The sequence below is a fragment of the Uloborus diversus genome, chromosome 1 (assembly GCF_026930045.1).
Source record: "Uloborus diversus isolate 005 chromosome 1, Udiv.v.3.1, whole genome shotgun sequence".
NCBI lineage: Eukaryota > Metazoa > Arthropoda > Arachnida > Araneae > Uloboridae > Uloborus > Uloborus diversus.
The window spans coordinates 85,181,004-85,201,086 of NC_072731.1; the positions used below are offsets into that span (position 1 = coordinate 85,181,004).

The 20,083-nt window shown below is 36.0% G+C and overlaps 2 protein-coding genes across 2 annotated transcripts in view; one reads left to right on the forward strand and one right to left on the reverse strand.

Annotated features, from left to right (window-relative positions):
- LOC129230790 (3'(2'),5'-bisphosphate nucleotidase 1-like) overlaps positions 1-19,505 on the reverse strand; it is a 123,731-nt gene extending 104,226 nt beyond the window's left edge. The window contains 1 exon segment of the mRNA XM_054865196.1: positions 19,183-19,505. Within this exon segment, the coding sequence (XP_054721171.1) occupies positions 19,183-19,311 (129 nt within the window). The 5' untranslated portion in view covers positions 19,312-19,505.
- A 180-nt stretch (positions 19,506-19,685) lies between these two features.
- The window catches only part of LOC129230806 (ras-related GTP-binding protein A-like), a 104,478-nt gene continuing 104,080 nt past the window's right edge, over positions 19,686-20,083 (forward strand). The window contains 1 exon segment of the mRNA XM_054865197.1: positions 19,686-19,721. The gene's annotated coding sequence lies outside the window, so the exon portion shown is untranslated.

Genomic DNA, 20,083 nt, shown 5'->3' on the forward strand with positions numbered 1-20,083 from the left:
CATAACATTCCTCCCCCTAAGTTTTATAGTCTTTAAACCATTCTGGTGGATGCCTGTTCCTAACAGGCCTCTGTGACTGTGGCCCAGGACCGCGGCTGCTTGCAGTCACTGCGCCAGGATCATCATTAGTCGAAGACTGCACTGGGCCGTTGTCGACATCATCTACTAAAGGCAAATCATCAGACATTGTAGGAGAGCCCTGAGAAGAACCTGAAGATTGAGCCCGCACTGGTGATCTCTGTAGAATATCTGAGTAGATTTCATCGGAATTATCAGAAATATCCGGCTGAGAAGTCGGAACAACCCGGCTCCTTAGTTGATCAACGTGTCTTCGCCAGACCATGCCTTCATCCGTTTGTACTAGGTACGTAGTCATGCCAAGAACTTCTGTAATTGTAGCGGGAACCCACTTCCGATGAGGAGGGAATCCTAGTGCATAAACAGCTTCTAAGGGAGCGAACATTTTTACCCTTGTGCGATTATTTAAGTTGTCCCGTTCTTGTTTAGCGTTAATGGCTTCTGATAAGTCAGGATGCAATTTGTCAAGACATGTTTTTAATCTTCGATTCATCAGCAGCTCTGCAGGAGACACGCCTGTAGTAGAATTTGGTGTCGCGTGTTGAGAAAGTAAGAATGCTGCAAGTCGATATTCCCAATTTCTGGTAATAATTCTCTTTAAGGCATTCTTAGTCATCTGCACCATGCGTTCCGCCTGTCCATTTGAAGATGGATGATGTGGTGCTGTAGGAACAAATTTAATACCGTTCCTAACCAAAAAATCTTGAAATGCTTCAGAAGTGAAGGATGGACCATTATCCGAGACTAGTATATTGGGTATACCATGAGTAGCAAATAATTTTCTTAACGCATTTATCGTTGCGGCGGACTCGGTGGAAGGAACCCGCACTACTTCCAACCACTTAGAAAATGAATCAACAACAATAAGAAATAACAAATTTTGAAATGGACCCGCATGGTCGATGTGGATTCGAGCCCATGGAGTCTTCGTGTTTTCCCATGGAATAACCGTTTTTGGAGGTACATTTCTTGTCTGTTGACACGTTTCACATGAGTTGACCACCTTTTTTACATCTTTGTCGATGCCAGGCCACCAGACATAGCTTCTAGCAAGAGCTTTAGTTTTAACAATACCCTGATGAGTATTATGTAATATTCCCAACAGGTCAGCTTGAGCTTTTTTTGGAATAATTACCCTTGCTCCCCATAGCAAGCAACCTTTGTGCACAGACAGTTCTAACTTTCTTATGTAAAACGGTTCAAATACCTTATCGGGATTTTGTTCGGGGCATCCCCTCCATGTCCAGTTGAGAACTCGAGATAATATGGGATCTAGGGCCCTAAGACGAGCTAAATCAGCACATTTCAAAAGCGGCTTCTTCAAAGCTTCCAACAACAAAATTTCCATTGGAGAATTTTCTTCATTGGGCGACATTGGCTGTGGAAGGTGACTTAGACCGTCAGCGTTGGTTATTTCCTTTCCTGGTTTATAGACTAAATTGTAATCATATGAACTTAACATGATCGACTATCTCTGCATTCTTGGTGAGAGCATTGAAGGTATAGGTTTGTTCGGAGCTAAAAGTCCTAGCAACGGTTTGTGATCGCTGCGAATTTCAAATTTCTGTCCAATTAAGAAGTTATGAAACTTCTTTACACCTTGAATAATAGCCAATGCTTCTTTGTCGATTTGTGCATATCGATGTTCTGTTTTATTCATCGTTCGTGAATAATATGCTATTGGAGCTTCAGTGCCATCTTCTAGTTGATGACTTAACACAGCTCCGGTTCCAAATTGAGATGCGTCACAAGTTAAAATGATGGGCTTCTTTTCGTCAAAATGAGTAAGTAGAGTTTCCGCCGACAGGAGTCGCTTTACCTTTTCAAATGCAGACTGATGAGTGTTGGTCCACGTCCAGTGAGCATCCTTGTCTAAGAGACGATGAAGTGGTTCGGCTATGAAAGCCTTGTTTTTCAAAAACACATGATAAAAGTTTAAAAGTCCTAAAAATGCTTGAAGTTCTTCCTTGGACTTGGGAGTTGGAGCATTGCGAATAGCATCAACCTTGTCTTTGGTTGGCTTAATTCCATCTTTATCAATGTGAAATCCTAAATATTGAATACTTGAAGCTCCGATGATGCACTTTTCTTTGTTGAGTCTTAAGCCAGATTCTGAAAACTTCTTTAAAACTTGCCTGAATCTTTCTGTAAGTTCTTCCATAGTTGATCCTTTTATTAAAACATCATCAAAATACGGCAGCACGCCTGGAATACTCGATAACAGCCTTTCAATGAACTGTTGAAAAATTCTGGGAGCAGAAGATATTCCAAATTGCAAGCGTTTACATATAAATGCACCCTTGTGAGTTACAATCGTCTGGGCCATAGCACTGTCTTCATCAACGGTGAGTTGTAGGTAAGCTTGCGAAAGATCTAGTTTGATGAAATAACGACTACCTGCAAGTTCAGCTAACACTTGACTCACAGCAGGAACTGGATATGGGTACTGACCCAAAACTCTGTTTAACGTGCATTTATAATCACCGCAAAGTCGAATTTCTCCATTGGATTTTAGAATCGGGACCACAGGAGTCGTCCATTCTGCATAATCCACCGGCTCAATTGCCCCTTGTTCTTGCAACCGTTGCAATTCCTTCTCGATTTTTTGTTTTAGTGCATACGGTACCGTTCTCGCTTTTAATTGGATTGGACGAAAGGTAGGATCTAATTTAAGTGTTATAGGTGCACCTTTGTAAGTCCCTAACTCATCTTTGAAAACGTCTGAAAATTCTTCCACCACACTGTCCAAAGTTAAGTTACTGATCCTATGAACTCCAGTTAAACATATTCCCAATGGCTCAAACCAATTTGTGCCTAGCAAGCTTTCTCTAGGCTCCTTAGCAATTAAAATTTGAAGTTTTCCTTTGAAAGATGAATAATGCACGTCAACGTCACACTGTCCTAAAATTTTGACAGCATTCTTGTTGTAATCTCTAATTATGTAAGGACAATTTTCTAATCTCGGAGGATTAGTAGGGAACAGTTCTTTAAATGTAAAATTATCAATAATTGTAACTTTAGCATCCGAGTCAACTTCCATAATAACTGGCGATTCATTTATATGAACAGTAGCTTTCAATTTTGAACAGTTAACATTGTTTACACATAAATATTTTAACTGCAGAGACTCAACATCAGGAACAGTGTCGATTAAATTTGCAGAATTAGTGTTAAAATTTTTCTTAAACACTTGCTTATTATTTGGAAAATTATTAGATTCACTTCTACATACCCTTGCAATATGTCCTTTCCTCTTACAGACATGGCATTCAGCATCTTTAAATTTACACTGTATTCTAGGGTGATTACCCCCACAGCCAGAACAGTTCTTAGATTTTGAACGCTCTTTGTTTACATTCTGTTTCTGATTCCACTTGTGAGTTGAGTTGTTATTCCTGACTTGAATCGGTTTCACGGATAACGAATCAGAATTTCGTATTTCTTTAACGTTTCTACTAGCAGTTTCCGCTGCAATTGCTTTACCCAGGGCATCCGAAAACGTTAGAGAAGTTTCAGAGAGTAATCTTCGTTGTAGATTTTCATCTTTAATTCCACAAACCAATCTATCTCTTAACATTACTTCTAGCGATGCTCCAAAATTGCAATGTTCTGCCAATCTTCTTAATTCAGAAACAAATGAAGAAATGGTTTCTTCGTTTTGTTGTTTCCTACGATAAAATAAATATCGCTGAAATATTTTGGATGGTTTGGGCGAAAAATGAGCTTTAACAGTTTTGATCAAATCTGGGAACTTGATACTCGTTGGGACGTTCGGTGATACCAAGGAACGTATTACAGAGTATGTGTCAGGACCACATACGCTTAAAAAAACAGCACGTTTTTGTTCATCTTTTTCAATAGAATTTGCTTCAAAGAAACATTCCAATCTTTCGTAGTAAGAGTCCCACGACAAAGGTTTCGATACGTAAAAATGTTCCAGAGTTCCGATAGTAGACATGATGGCGAAAATTTTGCACACAATTTTAAAAATTAAGACTCGTAAATGCTTTTAATGCTTGCAATTGGTCTTGATATAGGCGAAAACAACTTACAGAACATTCAGAATTGCATCGGCGTCAGTTTCGATTTTGTTCACAAAGAACACAAAAGTTCGTTCTGCTGATTCCGCGATGATTCATCATCCGGTCCTCGTCGCCAAAATTTTTGTGTACGGGGTGTATTGCGTGTAGCACTATCCATTAGCAGCAGACGAATGATCAAGGCTTGCAAGTATATTACGATACATTTATTAACATGTACACACACACACACGCGGCTGAAGCCGTTCGAACTTTTTGAGGACTGACTAACTACAGTGAACAAGTTACGGTTACAGTTACACATACAAATATGATTACAATTACAAACATAAATACATAACAATGAGCCCCCCCCCCCCCCCGGATCGCCGCCATCACTGACTTCAGTATTAAATATCCTTATTTCATACGGAAAATGTATTTGTTTTTAGAAAAGGATTAGCCCCCTCTCCCAAACAAATGTTTTCCACACTTCATAGGAACATTTAGATAATGCTGAAACTTGGCTTTGTGTGTTTTTCAACACTTTTCAAGCCTTAAATTTGACTATCTGTCCTATAAGTTATAGGCATTTCAAAACCCTATCAATTTCAATTTAAGAAGAACAGTATTTAATTACTGATCTCCCCTTCCAACCTAAAAAAACTGCCTAGTAATGTGCATTGTGCCATTACATATTTGAGTAGATATCAAAACAATGATGAATGCTAATTCTCCTTTTTAAATATATTACACTTCAAACAGAATAATTAAATTAAAATAATGTGTGTAGTGCTTCAAAAATGCAGTCGTATCAAGGTGCAAAACAAAAATACTTGGACTTGAGCAGAGGGGACAGCTCTTGGACAGAGCAACTTGGTCAGCAGCTCTGGCCAATCCAAAATTTTTATCTCAGACAATTTTTGTGAAAATTACGTCAATAAGTTTACGAATTATATTCAAAGATAATAAAAATATTTAGCACAAAGGAACTAAAAAAATAATTATTTTGCCACAGAAAATTTCCTTAGAAAAGCGATATGTTTCCATTTCAAGCACTTTTTTTTTTTTGAACTGAAGGAAGGGGTTAAAAATCCAAGGGGCAAAAAATACCCTTGCATTTTAGCTCTGTATGCTTTGTACTATTTTCTACTTAGGAAACAATCAAAGTTAACTTTCCAGAAACAGATATGAAAAGAATGCTACACAATCACTAGCAATGCGCCTAACTTCCACCTGCAAACGAAAAACGGATACAAAGGGCTGAAATGCTAGGGATATGTCCTATTCCCTCTCTTATTGTTGATTCTCAGAAGATCAAGGATGGGGATGAATGAAACAATGATCTCTTCCTTCCCAAAGAACCATACCCGTTCCCACCTCCAGTCAACTAAGAACATGCCTTTGTCTCCTACTGATAAACCTGTTAGAATTCCTAGAATCTCATCACCTTCCCCTCTTTGCCATAGTGTTTGCTTCCTCTTTTATTTATGGGGCCATTTTCAGGGTGAAATTCTGGGAATAATGATAAGAAATAGGCGTTTTTGCGGACGATCGCTGGACAAGTAAAATTGCCCCCATATTGTGCGAGTACAAACGATGCTTGAGGCATCTTTTTAAAAACACAAGGTGCATTTTCGTGTTTTCTTAAGGGGCGGGGCGCATTTTGCGATCTAAAAAAGGGCAGGGCGCATTCTGCTGATGTGGAAAAGCGGGGGAACACTATTATTTACACATGCATAAAAGTTATAATGTAACAGCGGTAAATAATCAGAGCTTCAGAACTACTACAAATATGACAATTTCACCATCTTTATACTATTGATGAATGAACGAGCCGATAGGAGTCAGTAGTATCTAGTTGATGCTGTTTTCTAGCGAAAAACGCAAAAATTAAGACATTTGTCATCTTGCCCCGGTCTTCCATACTTCTGATAATTGAGTGATTGATAATCGAGATCTTTTCAAGTCAATTATTCAAGTGATTAGTAGTCGAGACATTTTGAAATCAAGAACTCAAGCGATTGAAATCGAGATCTTTTGAAATCAGAAACTCAAGTAATTGATAGTTGAGATCTCTTAAAATCGAGAACTCGAGCGATTGGCAATCGAGATCTTTTGAAATCGAGCAATTGACTTCTGAAGTACTTTGAATTGAGTTCTCCAGATGTTTGAATCGAGTTCTCACCTAGTTCATTCATAGTTCTGAGCTTTTTCAGAGTTGAGTTGACTGCTATAGGAGTTTCGACAAAAAAATGGGGGGGGGGGGGGAAGACCCGTGGCACAACCTACTCCATTGAATTTGTTAGGGGTGGTTTTTTTCATAAAGATTTTTTTCATTTAATTTTCTGGGGGGGTGGGGGGGATATTTTCCTAGACGGATGCTCCGTAACAATTGAGAGGGTGCGCCATGGCCCTGAGAGGGATGAGGGGACGCCAGTTGAGTTCTCGAGTTGTTTATGCAGGGGTGAGCATGAGGGGCGGGGGGTGTAGCTATCAAGCCTGTCATTTGAGGGGTCAAGAATGGGCGACCTCTCCGCACTTTTAGAAATTATTACATACATGAAGTTTTTGCTGTTATTAGGGTGTAATATGCATTGTGTGCTCCCCAGATTGAGCCTGTTTTAAGGGGGCAATTTAACAGATTTTAGACTTCATTTGGGGTTTTCAATACTTGGGGGAAGTAGGTTCGATGAGAGGCCATGTTAGTTCGTCAGAAACTATGGGCCCGGCCTTTGGGAGGCTCGGCTTCAAATCGAATTAGTTTAAATTTTGTAGGATTATGCGTAGCGGTTAGTAAACTGGCAATCGGCGACCCTCAGGGGATGCTCCGTAGCATTTGAAGAGGTGCGCCTCAATCTTAGTGAATCGGGGTCGATTTCTCGAACAAATTTTTCATTTTGAGTGATTCATTCGAACGGTCGTACATTCGAATATATGATTCTCAGTTATCACGTGATTCTTTTGTCTGGCTTCAGGTCCTGAAGCAAGAAGTTGATATAATGTAAATGCATTAGGGAATCAGTCTTTTTGTTCTACACAAATGGACTCATTTGTTCCTGTTTATTGCTTTGCTTTTTTTTTCTTTTTTGCTGTTGTTGTTGAGAGAAGTGGAAAATGACTTATATTTATCTGACTAATATATGAAGAGGGAGGAAGGGTAAAACATTTCTCTCTGTGTTTTTCAGAAGATTTCACATGGCATTTTGTTTCTTTCTTGAGTTGCTCTTTTTTTTTCTCTCTTTCATTAACTGACTTGGGGAAAATGCAATAACTTTAAGTGCACGAGGTGAAGTTGTGTTGCAATGTTTCTGAGTGCATTAGGATGAAGTTTTCAGACTTGTCGTGTGGTCTTAATTTTAGCTTTCATTCTTTAGCTCACTTTTCAAATTAAAATTACTTTGCAGAGTCAGAAAAAGGAGTATATAGCATTCCTTTAACAAGAACCAATTTAATATCTTTAAAACACTAAACAAGCACGAGCATCGTAAAGAACTAAAAACAGGTAAAAGCCTTTTCAAAACGTCAACACTGGCACTGGCAAGTCGAGTTGAGTTGTACTCTGCTAGCACTGCAAACCAACTTCTACAAGAGGCGCTGCATACTCCCCCTCCAGTGTCAACGGAATATAGCTGGTAAACGCACCATACAACCTGAACGTGTCATCCGCTTGGGCTCCGCAACAGGGAGTGGCTGTACAGATCCTGGTGTTGATGACGGTGCCTCTGCTCCTCATGGGTTATCACGTAAGCAGGTTTAACACGATCCACTGATACAGGTGTTGACTTTCCATTAATACAAAAGTGAAAAACTTTATGTGATCTCTGCTCAACAAAGAAAGGACCATCATAAGTGGCTTGAAGTGGACGGCGTACCATATCGCGACGAAGAAAAACATGGGTACAGTTCTTCAAATCTCGATACATGAAAGTTTTTCTTTAGCCATGTCTTTTTGGGGCATAGGGACGGAGAGCTTGCATATGTGTTTGTAACTTATTGACAAAATCATTTGGTTCAAGTGGTTGCCGAGAAGGGTACAAAAATTCACCAGGCAGACAAAGTGTAGACCCAAACACCAATTCCGCAGGTGTGCAGGCTAGGTCCTCCTTCAAGACAGCACAAAAACCAAGGAGAGTCACAGGGATAACTTCAATCCACCGCTCAGTGGCGTAACACTTGATAGCAACTTTGAGGGGACGATGCAACTCTTCTATCAGGCCGATTGAGGCTGGTCGTTCTAGACTTATGAATTCCCAAGTGCTTCGCAAGGGAGCGAAAAAGTGCAAACTCAAACTGTCGTCCTTGATCAGTGGACACCACCGAAGGCACTCCATACCAGGAAAACTAACATGTCACAAACGCTTCTGCAACAGACTCCTTCGAGATATCTTTGATGGGTTGAGCCTCAGGCCAACGAGAAAATCGGTCTATCATTGTTAGGCAGTAGGAATAACCATTGGATGCAGGTAATGGGGCAATTAGGTCCAAATGGACGTGATCGAATCTACTGGAAGGCTCTTGAAAATTTGCTAGTGGTACTTTTGCGTGCCTATGTATCTTAGCCTTTTGGCATGGAATGCAGTATTTTACCCATTTGGTGATATGTGATGACATTTTCGGCCAAACAAATCTTGACTTGATCATGTGTTGTGTTTTGCGCACACCAGGGTGGGCCAAACTATGTAATGAAACAAAAACATCTTGGCGACAACCAACAGGCACGAAGGGTTGAGCACGGCCTGTTAACACATCACTTGTTAATTCAACATTGGCTTCTGGAAGAGTGATTTTCCTCATTTGCAAAGACGTATCCTTATCCAAAGACAAAATTGATTCTAATTCCTTGTCTACAGCTTGCTCTGTTGCAATTGCCACAAAGTCAATGGTTGCTGGAACATTTATTGCAGCTATACGAGACATGTTGTCATTTAAAAAAAAAATTCATATGTGTTACAGCTTTGCAATTAATTGGTACATGTTCCTCAAAATAGTATTTTTTTTTAATCAATTTACTATGTTACAGCCATGTGATGAAAAGAAAATTATATTTTTTTATGTTTATTCATTTTATTTATTTTTGTTTCGTTTTAAATTGGTCAAATCCGCAACATTACAGATCAACAAACATAAGATATTTTTTTATCGCGTTATAACATAAAATATTTCTAATTAGACAAAACATATTAAAGCAAATATATCCTGTATAATTGATGATTAAAAATAGGAATGCACCGGATATCCGGTAACTATCCGCTATCCGGCTGATTTTTTAACTATCCGGAACTATGAGGGATCCGATCCGACAAGCCACTCCGGATCCGGATATCCGACAGTTTTCTGCAGGATATCCAGGGTTGATGTGGGGTTATCCGGTACGAAATGAGGGTTTAATTTTGAATTTACTTTTGCAAAAATTCCAGTTAAAGCTTTCACTGTTTCATAAACTTTTCGATGATGCTTTCTCTTTTACTTGCTGCTTCAAAAACGACCATTCCGCATCCCCCCCCCCTCTCCTTCTCGAATCTGCTGACGGTATGTTGCCAATAATTTCTCCCTCCCTCTCTCACTCTCTCTGCTTTAACACGCTGAAGTGAAAAGTCGACCTTGAAATGTTTCATATCAAAGCGCTTGAAGTTGGAGGAGCGGCCGTGTTAAAAATTAAAATAGTCAAGTTCCGACTAGCGGGAGGAATGCATTCCACTACTCCTCTCGCGTAAGTTGAAATTTAGCGTAGTAGAAAAATGTATGAATTCGGATTTTTAGAAACACACTAAAAAATTTTAGGCATTTGTAAACACCTCTCACACTATTTTGAACCATTTCTTAACTATATATTACCGTTTCTTGCATAAAAAAAGCTGTATTATTCAACATAAATCTCTGTTACGATGTACAAAATTAATGATCAATGGGAGAGAGACATGTAAATAAAACAATATAGTTACAGTGTATTAATAATTTAATAGTGCACACTTTGGTGCCATTATATCTCATGAACATTAAAACGAAGAATGAAAGAAACTAATGAAAAATGCGGAATAGTTGCACTGAACCAAAGCAATGTTTACAGTAGTACGGTGTGGAAACTTCCGTTTTCAGTGATACTAAAAGGATGAAGAACCATCAAGAAACCAATGTGTAGTGACCAATGACGTAGTTGATGCTTGCACCCAGCGCGCGCAGTTGTACAAACGAACTATTTTCGAAATTATATTTGCTTGTATATTTCTACACATGCTAAAATCCTTTCATTGCATTCATTTATATCCAAAATTTTGTGTTGCTTTGTATTTTTTCAATTTTTAGTTATCCGTAAAAGTTTTCTCCCCCTTTTTAAAATTATTACACTTCCGTCAAAATGAGTTGAAATCTACCTAGAAAAAAAATCATATACAAAAGAAAAAAAAAATCTCAGAACAAACGTACAATTCATTTTATTGAAAGCATGACACATTTTAGAGGAAGGAGAAGGTAGGGTGGCAGATCGGGCAAGTGAAATTCGAATTCTCAGGCTTCAAGTATGAACTAAAAATATTAATAAAGAATAAACGTAGAGAGTTTATTTATTTTTTCAGTTTCAATTTCTAGTCTTGTCATTTTTTCTATTACTTTTGCTTTGCATTTAGACTTAACAAAACACAGACCAATTAAGTTTTGGTTTAGATCTAAACTAAAACTGATGACATCATAGTTTTGCTTCATGATTTTTGATTATACTATAGGGCTATTTAGATCTGAACTGAAACTAATGACGTGATAGTTTTAGTTCAGACTTTTTGCTCATATACATAGGCGGATTTACGGGGGTGCCAGGGGGCACCCCCAAAATTTTTGGTTGGGTTTTCAAAAAAAAAAAATAATAATAATTTAGTATATTTCACCCTGAAACGCAGTTGGGGGAAAAAAATTCACAGCTGCTATAAGGGCCGGATTGGGAAGTGTTGGAGGCCCCGGGGCAACGAAGGAGTGGAGGCCCCTAATCAGAGTTCGAAAAGATCATCATATTTTTGAAAACATCCGATACTTTGATATATTATAGGGGTTTCACCAACTTAAAGGGCTAAATCCTTTCTTTGGTTTAAAAAAAAAAAAGAGTGCCCCCAATGCAATCTGTTGCTAATAGAAAATTATAACAGATTTTTAATGATTAATTCAAAATTCTTCGTTATTATTTAAAAAAATGTAAAAAAAAGGGGGGGGGGAAGCGGGAGAAAATCGACGTGTTCAATAGATATTTCCGTTAAAAAATATCTTTTCAAGTCATTTTGTCAAATATTTTTTTTAATTTTTGAGCTCAAGACGCGAGAAGTTGTAAGGATGACCTGCAAAGTTAACCATTTTTCGGATTTTTTTTTACTCACTTTATTTCTCTTTAACTCATAGGTACAAATTACAAATTAAATGAATAAAAAAAAATACTTGCAATCAGGGCTTTCTGATGTATCGATAATAATATTATTTTTGTGCAAGCATTCTTTGTAGAAATACAAAAAAAAAAAAAAAGTCTGGGAGATTAAACCTAAAATTTGCAGACCCGTGAAAGTTAGGATATTTTGTAAAAATTTTACTGTGGGGGCCCCTTTGTTGTGGAGGCCCGGGGCAGTAGCCCCGCCTGCCCTCCCGTAAATCCGGCCCTGGCTGCTATACTAGTAAATTTACTTGAATCCATTGTATCACCACACTTCGCTAGTGCAAGGAAAACATAACTGTGCTTTCATCTTAAGAATTAAAGTAATTTTATCCATTTAAAAAAAAAACCCTAATAAATAATTTCATGCAAATAAAGAAATTTCTCAAACAGTTTATTCAAAAAAAAAATTACTGTTGCAACAAACTTGATCAATGAAATCTACTCCGAAATCAACTAAAAACCAACATTTTTAAGGTAAATTTTCAAAAATTTCTGAAGGGGGACCCCCGGACATTTTGCTGCAGTCAGGGCTCGATTAAGACATCGAGGGGCCCTAGGCCAAATACATTTTGGGGCCCCCCTGTATTTAAACTTCATTAATTTAGCCATTTTCTGAAACAATTTTAGCCATGGACTGAAGTAATTTAAGCCATTTGAGGGCCCTAGGCCACTGCCTAGTTGGCCTATTCAGTAATCAGGGCCTGTCTGCCATGCTGCATCCAGGGGGAGGGGGCACAAGACCGGTGACCCTCCCCACAAAATGCTGAGTTGATGTTTTTAAAAAAATATTCTTTATTATTGAACGGAAGAAAAGTTCTCATTTTGGGAAACGCAGTTACTTTAAGAAAAAAAAAGAATGCTGGGAAAAAATCTTAAAACGAATTGTGTGCCTCCCCCCCCCTCCTCGCACAATCCTCTTTCTTTCATATCTCCTCCCTGTTTTTTTCATTTTTCATTTTTTAAAATTTCGTTTTCATTTTTTCTATTTCGTTTTAATTTTTTCTAATAGTGCTGAAAATTTTTCTTCTCCGAAGCCTCTCTCCAGCCGAAGTTATTACAGAGCATCTCAAAGTTCGTTTATTGGGCTTCAATTTCGCAAAATTTCCAAGAAAGATCCTCTAATCACCTAAAAACATTGAAAATCATTTAAAATTGCCCTTTTGGAGCTTCAGTTTTGAAAAACTGCAGTGTCCCAAACATTACCAAATATGGTCTTACACTCTTGTGTTTAAGACTTTAATTTTGGAAAATATTCGAACAACGGTCTCCGACCCCCTTTCTCTAATATTATCAAAAGATTATTAATGTTTTGGTTTTTAAAACTTCTATTTCGTAATATTTAGTAGGAGAATCCTTTTTTTAATACCATGGAGTATTGCATAAGAACTTCATTTTTAGGACTTCAATGTCAAAACTTTTCCAGGGAAGAGCTCCAGAACACCCCGTCTGGTAACAGCATCAAAACTTGTCCACCATAGCGTTTTTGGAACTTCAATTATGAAAAATTAAAGAGGTAGTTTGGGGGGGGGACGTATTTCTATCTGTTTTTCAAAAAATCGATTGGAGACAGTCCATAAGTATCATTCCTAACTCAAACTATAAATATGGACTATAATCACATTTATAAGACTTAAATTTCTAAAAATAGCCTTGGAGCCCACGTACCTTTCTCGCCCCTAAAATATCACCAAGAACTGTAAAACTGCGTTTTCAAAACTACTATTGCAATTTTTTTCTGGGGCGTAAATGCCTTTCCAAACCAGAAGCTGAATTCACCCATTGCTTCTAACAACATCGACTTTCGTTGAAGACTTCCTGCAGTTTGAAATGTTAAGAACTGCCAATCCCCTAATATTACTAAATATGGTTTACATCGAGTTTTTTAGACTTAAAAGTGCGCGCCGCCCTAAAATTACTTTCTGATTTCGACACTGCCTTCTTACTCCAGGAATATCCCCCCTCCCTCCAGATCCCCGCTACTGTTGCACCCCCAAAACTTTTGGCATAAATCCGCCTATGCTCATATATACTAAAGCTAGGATCACTTTCTTCAGATTTAGAAGAGATCGCTTGCCGCCTAAACATTTACTAATGGCGCAATTTAAATCGCCGATTTGGGAATATTTTACAGTTTGTATAAATGAAGAAAAAAAAGCATTGCGCAAAGTGTGCTCGAAACAAAATTTGGAAATTTTTATTACACGTGGTAAAACCGTAAAATCATATTCAACAAAGCCATTATGGAATCATCTTCAGTTCAAGCATGGCGCGATTTATAAAAACCTAAAAGGTGCTAGCAGTTCTAGCAAAGATGATGAAAATGTAAATGATCCAGGAACAGCAAAGAACAAATTAAATCAGCTAACATTGGAGTCACTGATACAGATGAACAGAATGTGGAAGTTAGATGAACCTAAAGCAAAGGCTAGAACTTCTAAAATATATAAGTAGGTACTAATGTTTCATTAATTGTTTCATAATGTGAATCGTTATTTTCTGGAATTAAAGGGAAATTTTAAGTTGATTATTTAAGCCTAAGTTTATTAATTTGTTGTTAAAAAGTGAAAGCGTTGAGAATGACTCTTAATACTGTATTTAAGATGTTAATTTGCATCTTTTAAGAGAGTGAACCTTTGTTTTCTGGAATTAAAGTAAAATTTTCAGTGAATTATTTTAGCATAAGTTTATTAATTTGTTAACTGGGGTGCCCACCTAGGGGGGATGTTTTAGGGGTATTTTTCTCTTTTGGGGGGTTTTCTATTTGGAGTGGGGGGGGGTATTTATGGTTTTTAGGGGGTGGGCTCTTGCTCTTAGGGGGGGCACCCCTGTATTTAAGATGCTAATTTGCATCTTTAGAGAGAGTGAATCTTTCTTTTCTGAAATTAAATTAAAATTTTTAGTTGATTATTTTAGCATAAGTTTATTAATTTGTTAACTGGGTTGCCCAGCTAGGGGGGGGGGGGTGTTTTAGGGGTATTTTCTCTTTTTGGGGGGGGGGGATTTCTATTTGGGGGGTATTTATGGTTTTTAGGGGGTGGGCCCTTGCTCTTAGGGGGGGGGTACCCCTGTATTTAAGATGCTAATTTGCATCTTTAGAGAAAATGTACTTTAATTTCTGGAATTAAAGTAAAATTTTAAGTTGATTATTTAAGTTTATTTATTTTTTGAGTCAAACTGGCCCTGTTTTAATATTTTCTTTTTTAACTTGTAAGTTAGAAAAATTTTACACATGTATTACCTGTAATAAAAATGATTTCAAAGCACAGTTTTATTTTTTGTTATTTCTAAATTGGAAACAAGAAAATGTATTACTTTATGATGAAGTTTAAAAAAATTTCTACATGTCATGCAAATCTAATAACAAATACGACTCATTATACGACCTTTAAGATTTCAACTATGAATAATTAAAAGTTTAAACCATGTGTACATTACATACAGAATTAATTTTTGCCGAAAGTTTATCTCTTTCGAAAAAATCTGTCAAAATAAAACAATACTTTAATGTTTCATTTTATATATAGCACAATTCCTAAATTAAAATATAGAGGCTCTAAAAAAGTACATTTGAATGTACTTAACATGTTTTTAAAGAAATGATATGTGGAACAAGTTTGATTTATTGTTTTGAAACGGCGTTGTAGAAAAATATGCGAACATGCAATGCAATCGAAATGCTGGATATCCGGCTCGGATATCTGAATCCGGCAGGTAAGGGGGCATCGGATATCCGGTATCCAGCAAAATCACTATCCGGTGCATCCCTAATTTAAAAAAAACCTGCATAATTAGCTTTTACGTTTTAATATGAGATGCTTGTAGAAGAAAATGTTATCTTTTTTGTTTAAAATTTTCAACTTTTTGTTGCAGTGTTGAAATTAATTTGTGCATTTTCTTTAAAATTGCAATTTTTCTATCTGTTTACTGTGTTATAGTCATGTACAGTTGAGTCCCGAATTACGTAAAGGATGCGTTCCAAGACATCTGGCGTAAGTTGAAATTTCGCGTTGTGGAAAAATATATGTAAAACATTTTTTTAAAGCATACCAAATTCTTTTAAACACTTATAAACACCCCTCAAACTGCTTAAAAAAATTCCTTAAGTACACACTACAATTTTTTAAATAAAGAAATGAACTTCTACCGTATTTAAAAAATTAAAAAAACTTTTATTCAACATGAAATATTTTAAATGCTCAAAATGAATGGGAGATATAGACATAAAATAAAACAACACGGTGCGCAAAGTATGTATTAATAATAAAATGCTGAACTATAATAGTACTGAACAGTAGATACAGCAATAATATTTATGAGTTAAAAAATGAAGATAATGATGATTTATGCTCCCTGATCAGATCGTTATTCTCATCTAATGCATTTTTAAATACGGTTGCTTCGCCTTTTCGTTTATAACATTTCAATTTGGGGCAACAGCCCCTCTTTCTTATCTCTTTAATCCACAATACAAGAGCAGCTTCTATTTTAATAATATTTACTTTGCTAGACTGCTCTGCAAGCTTCAATATTGAAACAAAGTTCTGAACTTTTACGGATATCTTTTTGTTTTGACTTTTAATTTTACGATGGAAGATTCACTCATATTAATGTCGTGCTACCGTCGACGCTTTGTAGTTGTTCAAGCACATCAAGAATCTAAGCTTTTTTTTTTAAATCAGAAACTTTCTTTTTCTTCCCATCTTCACAAATTTTAGATAAAGGTGCCACTGAGGTGCCAGAAATTTCATACACTTTAATATTTAGAATGAAAAAAATGAATAAATGAAAGATGCTGAGTGGTTTTTTGATGCTCTAACAACGCAATGCGTAGATTAGTTTGGTGTGAGAACTTTCGCTGTCAGTGATGCTTAAAGGGATGTAACAACATTTACGAAATAAATATTTTGTTGCCAATAACGAAGCTGATACTTCCTTCCAAAAAAATTCATGTTTTGGACGAAAATTTCGCGTTAGCTCTAAAATTCGTCACTTGGAAAAAATTCATGTTGTAGCCATTTCGCGTAAGTCGAATCGCGTTGTAGCAGGAGTGGACCGTAATACGAAGAAAATGATCATTTTGACACCTAAACCTAATGTGAAATTGATGCATTTGTTTGGCCGATACCATCACTTTCAGTAGAAACTCTTTAAATTCTTAATTTTTAAATTCCAAAACATATGTATCAGGCCGCATTTTTTTTCTAAAATGCTATCAAAGCATTCTCATGATTCTACATTGCCTCATGTGTCTTCAATGTTGACTCCCAAAATTGTTTTTGAAGAAAGATAATGCCCTGGCCATATAATTTCAGAAAATGAGGAAAGCATGACACTTAAGCATCATTTCAGGCTAATAGCAGTTCAAGTAGTTAGAAATGCCACAATATGAAATTATTTCAGTTGACACATAATAATCTACTTTTACATGATTTTTCACCTGACCATTCTGAATGTGTATTCATGTGACACAAAAATTGCTTTAAAGATAAATGATATAATTAATAAATTTTAATATAGCAGTACCTATTTTTGCTTGCTTATAAATCCTTAAAATGTTGACATTTCATAAAAACTAATTTTAAATGTTTTAAGTAATTAAAAATTAAAAAAAAATACGTCAATATATTAGAAATTATAAAATATTTAGGCTATATATAGAAATATATAATGCATGAATTGCAGTCCTTCTCCAACATTATTAAAATCGTCCAAAATTTTGTTTTTATGACTTCAATTACAAAACAACTAAGGAAGAGAGTTACTGAACCCTATTCTTTCTCGTAATGTCATCAGAGATGGTTTCCAATTGTGTAAATTTAAGTTTTCAATTTTGAAACCTTTTTAGAGAAGAATGGTTAAACCCCATCTATGTCAAGACATCATAAAAGATGTCCTACAATTTTTGGTTTTCAGTTTCCAAACCTTTCCTCGCTAGAGTTACCAAATGCCCTGCATAAAAAAAAAAAATATTGTTAAAAGTTGTGCTGTAGGAACTCAATTTCAAAAAAATTTCAGGATAGCTGTCCCGACACTCCCACCATTTCCCAGCATTATTAGCAAAGAATCATCAAAAATTTGGTGCACTGGCCATATAACTTCAGTAAATGAGGAAAGCACAACACTTAAGCATCACTTCAGGCTAATAGCAATTCAAGTAGTTAGACAATTTCAAGTAGTTAGAAATGCCACAATATGAAACAATTTCAGTTGACACATAATAATCTACTTTTACGTGATTTTTCACCTGACCATTCTGAATGTTTATTTTCATATGACACAAAAATTGCTTTAAAGATAAATGATATAATTAATAAATTCTAATATGGCTATACCAACATTTGTTTGCTTATAAATTATTAAAATGTCAAAATTTCATAAAAACTAATTTTAAATGTTTTAAGTAATTAAAAATAAAAAAATACATCAATATATCAGAAATTATAAAATATTTAAGCTATATTTAGAAATATATAATGTAGGAATTGATGAATGTCTAAGAAAAATGTCAGGAAGCAGAAAACCCAGAGGTGAACTTTTTGTCATGTCCACAAGACACTGATTAATTTTAATTAGCTAATTCTCTGCAAAATCCTTTCACTTTCGTTTAAAAACTTTTCATTCCCTTTAGGTAAACATACACTGAACTTGTAGCATAAAAAAAGTTCTAATCTACTGATAAAATTCAGAGAATTTGCCATATGCGTCAGGACTCCAAATGCCACGTTTTCTGCGTCATGTCCTCAGCCCTGTAATTTTTTTTAGAGGAGTTTAAACTTATTTTAGTGCTTAAATATTCTCTGCTGTATGAAGTGTATTTTGTTCTGATTTCACAAGAAGAAAAAGCATTTATATTGTTCAGCTTTTTGCGGAGTTATGGTTAATCTAAGTTTGCAATGTCATGTCCGCAACGTGCACAATACTCATAACACTATTTAGATCACAGCGGTATCTATTCCTCAAATGTGCTGGGCACCTCTTCACCCTGGCGGATCCCCCCTCCCCCCATCAAGAAGGGTACTCCCTAAAAAAAGTCTAACATCCATTAAGAATTTCAAAGATGCAGTATGCGATCCGATTATGAGAACTCGATTATGCCCACTAGTTTGAACTAAGTGTTTTCTTTTTCTTTTTTGAAAAACTAAATAATGTTTTCATAAAGTTTCCATGTTGTTGGAAAATGTAAAGCTCAATTAATGCAAAGTAACTAGCATAGCTCATGAGATAAATTACAGATTAATTTGCAATTTATTGTTTTTTCTTTTTTTTTTTTAATGTAATCCAAGTTTGCTAAATAAATTTTTTTACACAAATATAAAAGGCAGACCAACTATGTTTTTGTAAAACTACATGGAGATAAAATCGAAGTAGTTCGTTATCTTTATTTATTTATTCCAGGCCTTTAACATTTCAACCAAAAACACTTCATAACTAAATGTGTTTAATTACTTAAGATCACAGAGACAAATCATATGTATCATTAAAGCAATCTACAGTGTGACACAGATAAGCAGTCAACCACGAAAAAAAAAATTTTGCAGAAAGTTTCGTTGAGAAATTTTGCCTATAAAAACTGGAGGTAAGAATAAACTACCTACATCTTAAACTTCTTATACACGTATCGTTAACATCTTATACTTCCTAGTTATCGGAAAAAAAAAAAAAAATACAATATACCTTTTCTACGATTCCTAAATCTCCTTTTTTTAATATATCTCTAATAATTTTACCAGCATGATTAGCAGCCGCAACAGATGCAGACATCAAACGAATAAATAAAGAACCTGCGGCAATATTTCCAGCCATCGTTTTTGTAAGGCGATAGATTGAAAGTGCAATATGAAAGCGATTAACACCTCAGATTTCGAGTGCAGTTTCGCAACAACAACAATTTTCTGTTTACTTTTTTTTCGCTCGTTGTAGTTTACTGTTGCCATATAAATTATTTTAAAGATCATTATTCAGTGGGGGCCATGTTGCGAACATCTTGAAGCCGCTATATATTATTTATACAGAACATCTTTATAGCCGCTAATCAGCTTAAGTTTAGCCATTTTGGATCGGATTTTTCGTTGTTGTGCTGGGGGGGGGGGGGGACTCTGTGTATTTTCCTCTGTTTTGTGACGTCACATGTCTGCCAGCCGATGTTAATATGACATTATTAGTTTCTAAAAGTTGGCAGTAGATAAACTTCACGTGACAGAAAAATAAAACAGACACGTCGGTCAATGCAGGAACGATCCTGGGTCCATGGTTACCATATTGGCGACTTCATCTATTTCAAGGCGAGTTCTTATCAACATGACGAACATGATGCCAAAAAAAGTGCGATACCATAAGCAATACAGTTGCAGTTTATTTTTCCTTTTTGGAAACACTTCCTGAAGGAGTATGTTCTTTCCGATTTTAAGTACTTTTTTTCATGTATTTGGTATTTTCAAGAATGGTAAACATCATTAAATGCAAATTAGTTTAAGAAAATAAACTGGTTCGTTCTGTATTCTAAAGTTATATATTTTGAATTATAATAAAACAAACTAAATGACGTTACAGTTTTTCCGCATTTTTTATGGAAATT